At 46.7% G+C, this 1,951-nt stretch overlaps 1 protein-coding gene across 1 annotated transcript; it reads left to right on the top strand.

The window, feature by feature from the left end:
- Nucleotides 1-211: 211 nt before the first annotated feature.
- Nucleotides 212-1,739, top strand: LOC311155859 (putative G-protein coupled receptor 141; the record flags this gene model as incomplete). The annotated part of the gene is made up of 1 exon (XM_084209322.1): nt 212-1,739. The coding sequence occupies one exon, from the start codon at nt 212-214 to the stop codon at nt 1,079-1,081; it is 870 nt and encodes a 289-aa protein (XP_084065448.1). The 3' UTR covers nt 1,082-1,739.
- Between the last annotated feature and the right edge of the window lie 212 nt (nt 1,740-1,951).

The following is a 1,951-nucleotide window of genomic DNA, read 5'->3' as shown; positions in this document are numbered from 1 at the left end:
GTTTAAACCCTGAGAGGCATGGGTTATTGCTGTCATATGCAGGATCACAACAGTTATAAGGCTATAAACTACATGGAATAACATAATTTCAGATGCAATTCAGTAGTGTCTCTTTAGGAATCTGTGATATTCCAGCTAACAATAAAGGAAAAAGCAAAGAAAAATGTTTCGCTCCTTTTTTTCCTTTCAGTAACCTTCGAAAGAGGAGCTTATGAGGATGCTTAACAGTTGCATAACCCAACAGAACCATTCCTCCAACGACACAGCGCTGGACTCCTCAGAGAAACTCCACGCTGTTCTGATAGTCCTGTACATCATCAACCTGGCCGGCGGCACCCTCGGGGTCATCATGATGTCCCAGCAGCTGTTTCACAGAAGATCGCAGTCCGTGATGAGCATCATGATCATCAGCCTCCTGGTGCTGCACAGCGTCATGCTCCTCAGCATCCCCTTCCGCCTCAGCTACTACATTTTGGGGGAGTGGAAATTCGGGAGGTTCGCCTGCCGGCTGGCGAGCGCCATCATCTACCTGCACATGTACGCCACCTTCGCCCTGTACGCGGCCATCGTCGTGGCGCGCCTCCTGCGCCTGGAGCTGCAGAGGTGCTGCACCGCCGCCTGGGTAGCGGCCGGCTGGCTGCTGGGAGCGCTGGTGGTCACGCCCGTCCTCCTCTCCTACTACGGCACCTCGAAGGCGTACCGCCCCCGAGAGTGCTTCCAGTTCCACAGGGAGCTGCGGGAGGCACGCATGGTGATGGCGAACTACTGCCTGGTCGGGGTTTTGGTGGCGGTGTGCGCTGCGCTCACCGGGATCCAGCTGGCTGTCATCTACAGAGTGGCCATGAAGTACTGGCCTGATGCTAGCTCTCACGTGGAATTCAGGGCTCAGGCAAAGAGTTTCTTCTTCATCTTGGTAACGTTGGTCTGCTTTATGCCTCATCATGTATTCAGAGTATATTACATCCAAAACTACCACCTTGATAAAGACCATAAACTGCTCCTATACAATGAGGTGTTTTTAGCTTTAGCGACAATGTGCTGCCTGGATATGTTGTGCTTCATAGCAGGAATCGCACACTGAGCTGTGAGCTACCAGGAAGTCCAGCTGCAGTGTGTCAATACTGGCTTTTGAGAGAAGTAAAACTGTGATGGGATTTTCCTGAGCTAGGAAGACTGGTGAGTTTATGGCATGCTTCTATAGGTCTACGGCATTGTTTGGTTTTTGCAGGCCGGTAAGATTCCTCTTTCACAAGCTACTCTTTTTTATCTTCTCTCTAGAAGGCAGACACACTTGAGTCTTAGGTTTTGACCTAAGATTCATGCCCTGAAGCTTCATTAAGATTTTCCTTAGCTGTCCTTCTCTAGCAATTACAGCACAGGTATCCATTCCTTTGTCATTTTTTCCTCAAAGTGTCTCAGTAACCACAATCCTTTGTAGCCAATAAGTACTCTCCTCTGAAGATTTAACTTCTTCTGGCACTTGTGATACTGAAGGGAAGAGCTGGAAAAAAAATTCCTTTACAGGATATTTGTACTAATGATTTTAGATAGAAGGACATAAACTCTTCTCAAATGAGAAGTATTCACAGAATCACAGAGGGGGTCAGATTGGAAGAGATCACAGTGGGTCATCTGGTCCAACCTCCCTTTGTATAATTTATACAAAGTATATATTAAATTAAATGATGTGAAAGCTAATCATTATCACAACTTTGTCTTTACTTGTGTCATTCCAAATCCACAAGGAGCTCTGAATTGTGATAATTATATATTTAGAGAGAATGAGAGCAGAACAGGATTCAAAACTTCTGCCTTACGTCAATCTCCCACCAGGACGGGATCTGTTATCTCTTAGGTCCATTGTAGCCAAAAAAGTTGCTGTTCTTCCAGAATTGGATCTGGAATTCAGTTGAGGGGAAAGATCAGACCCTCTCCAGGACAGGGAAATACT

This window comes from Fringilla coelebs (genome assembly GCF_963513975.1).
Source record: "Fringilla coelebs genome assembly, chromosome: 1".
Lineage (NCBI taxonomy): Eukaryota > Metazoa > Chordata > Aves > Passeriformes > Fringillidae > Fringilla > Fringilla coelebs.
This window is presented reverse-complemented; position numbering and strand designations above follow the sequence as displayed.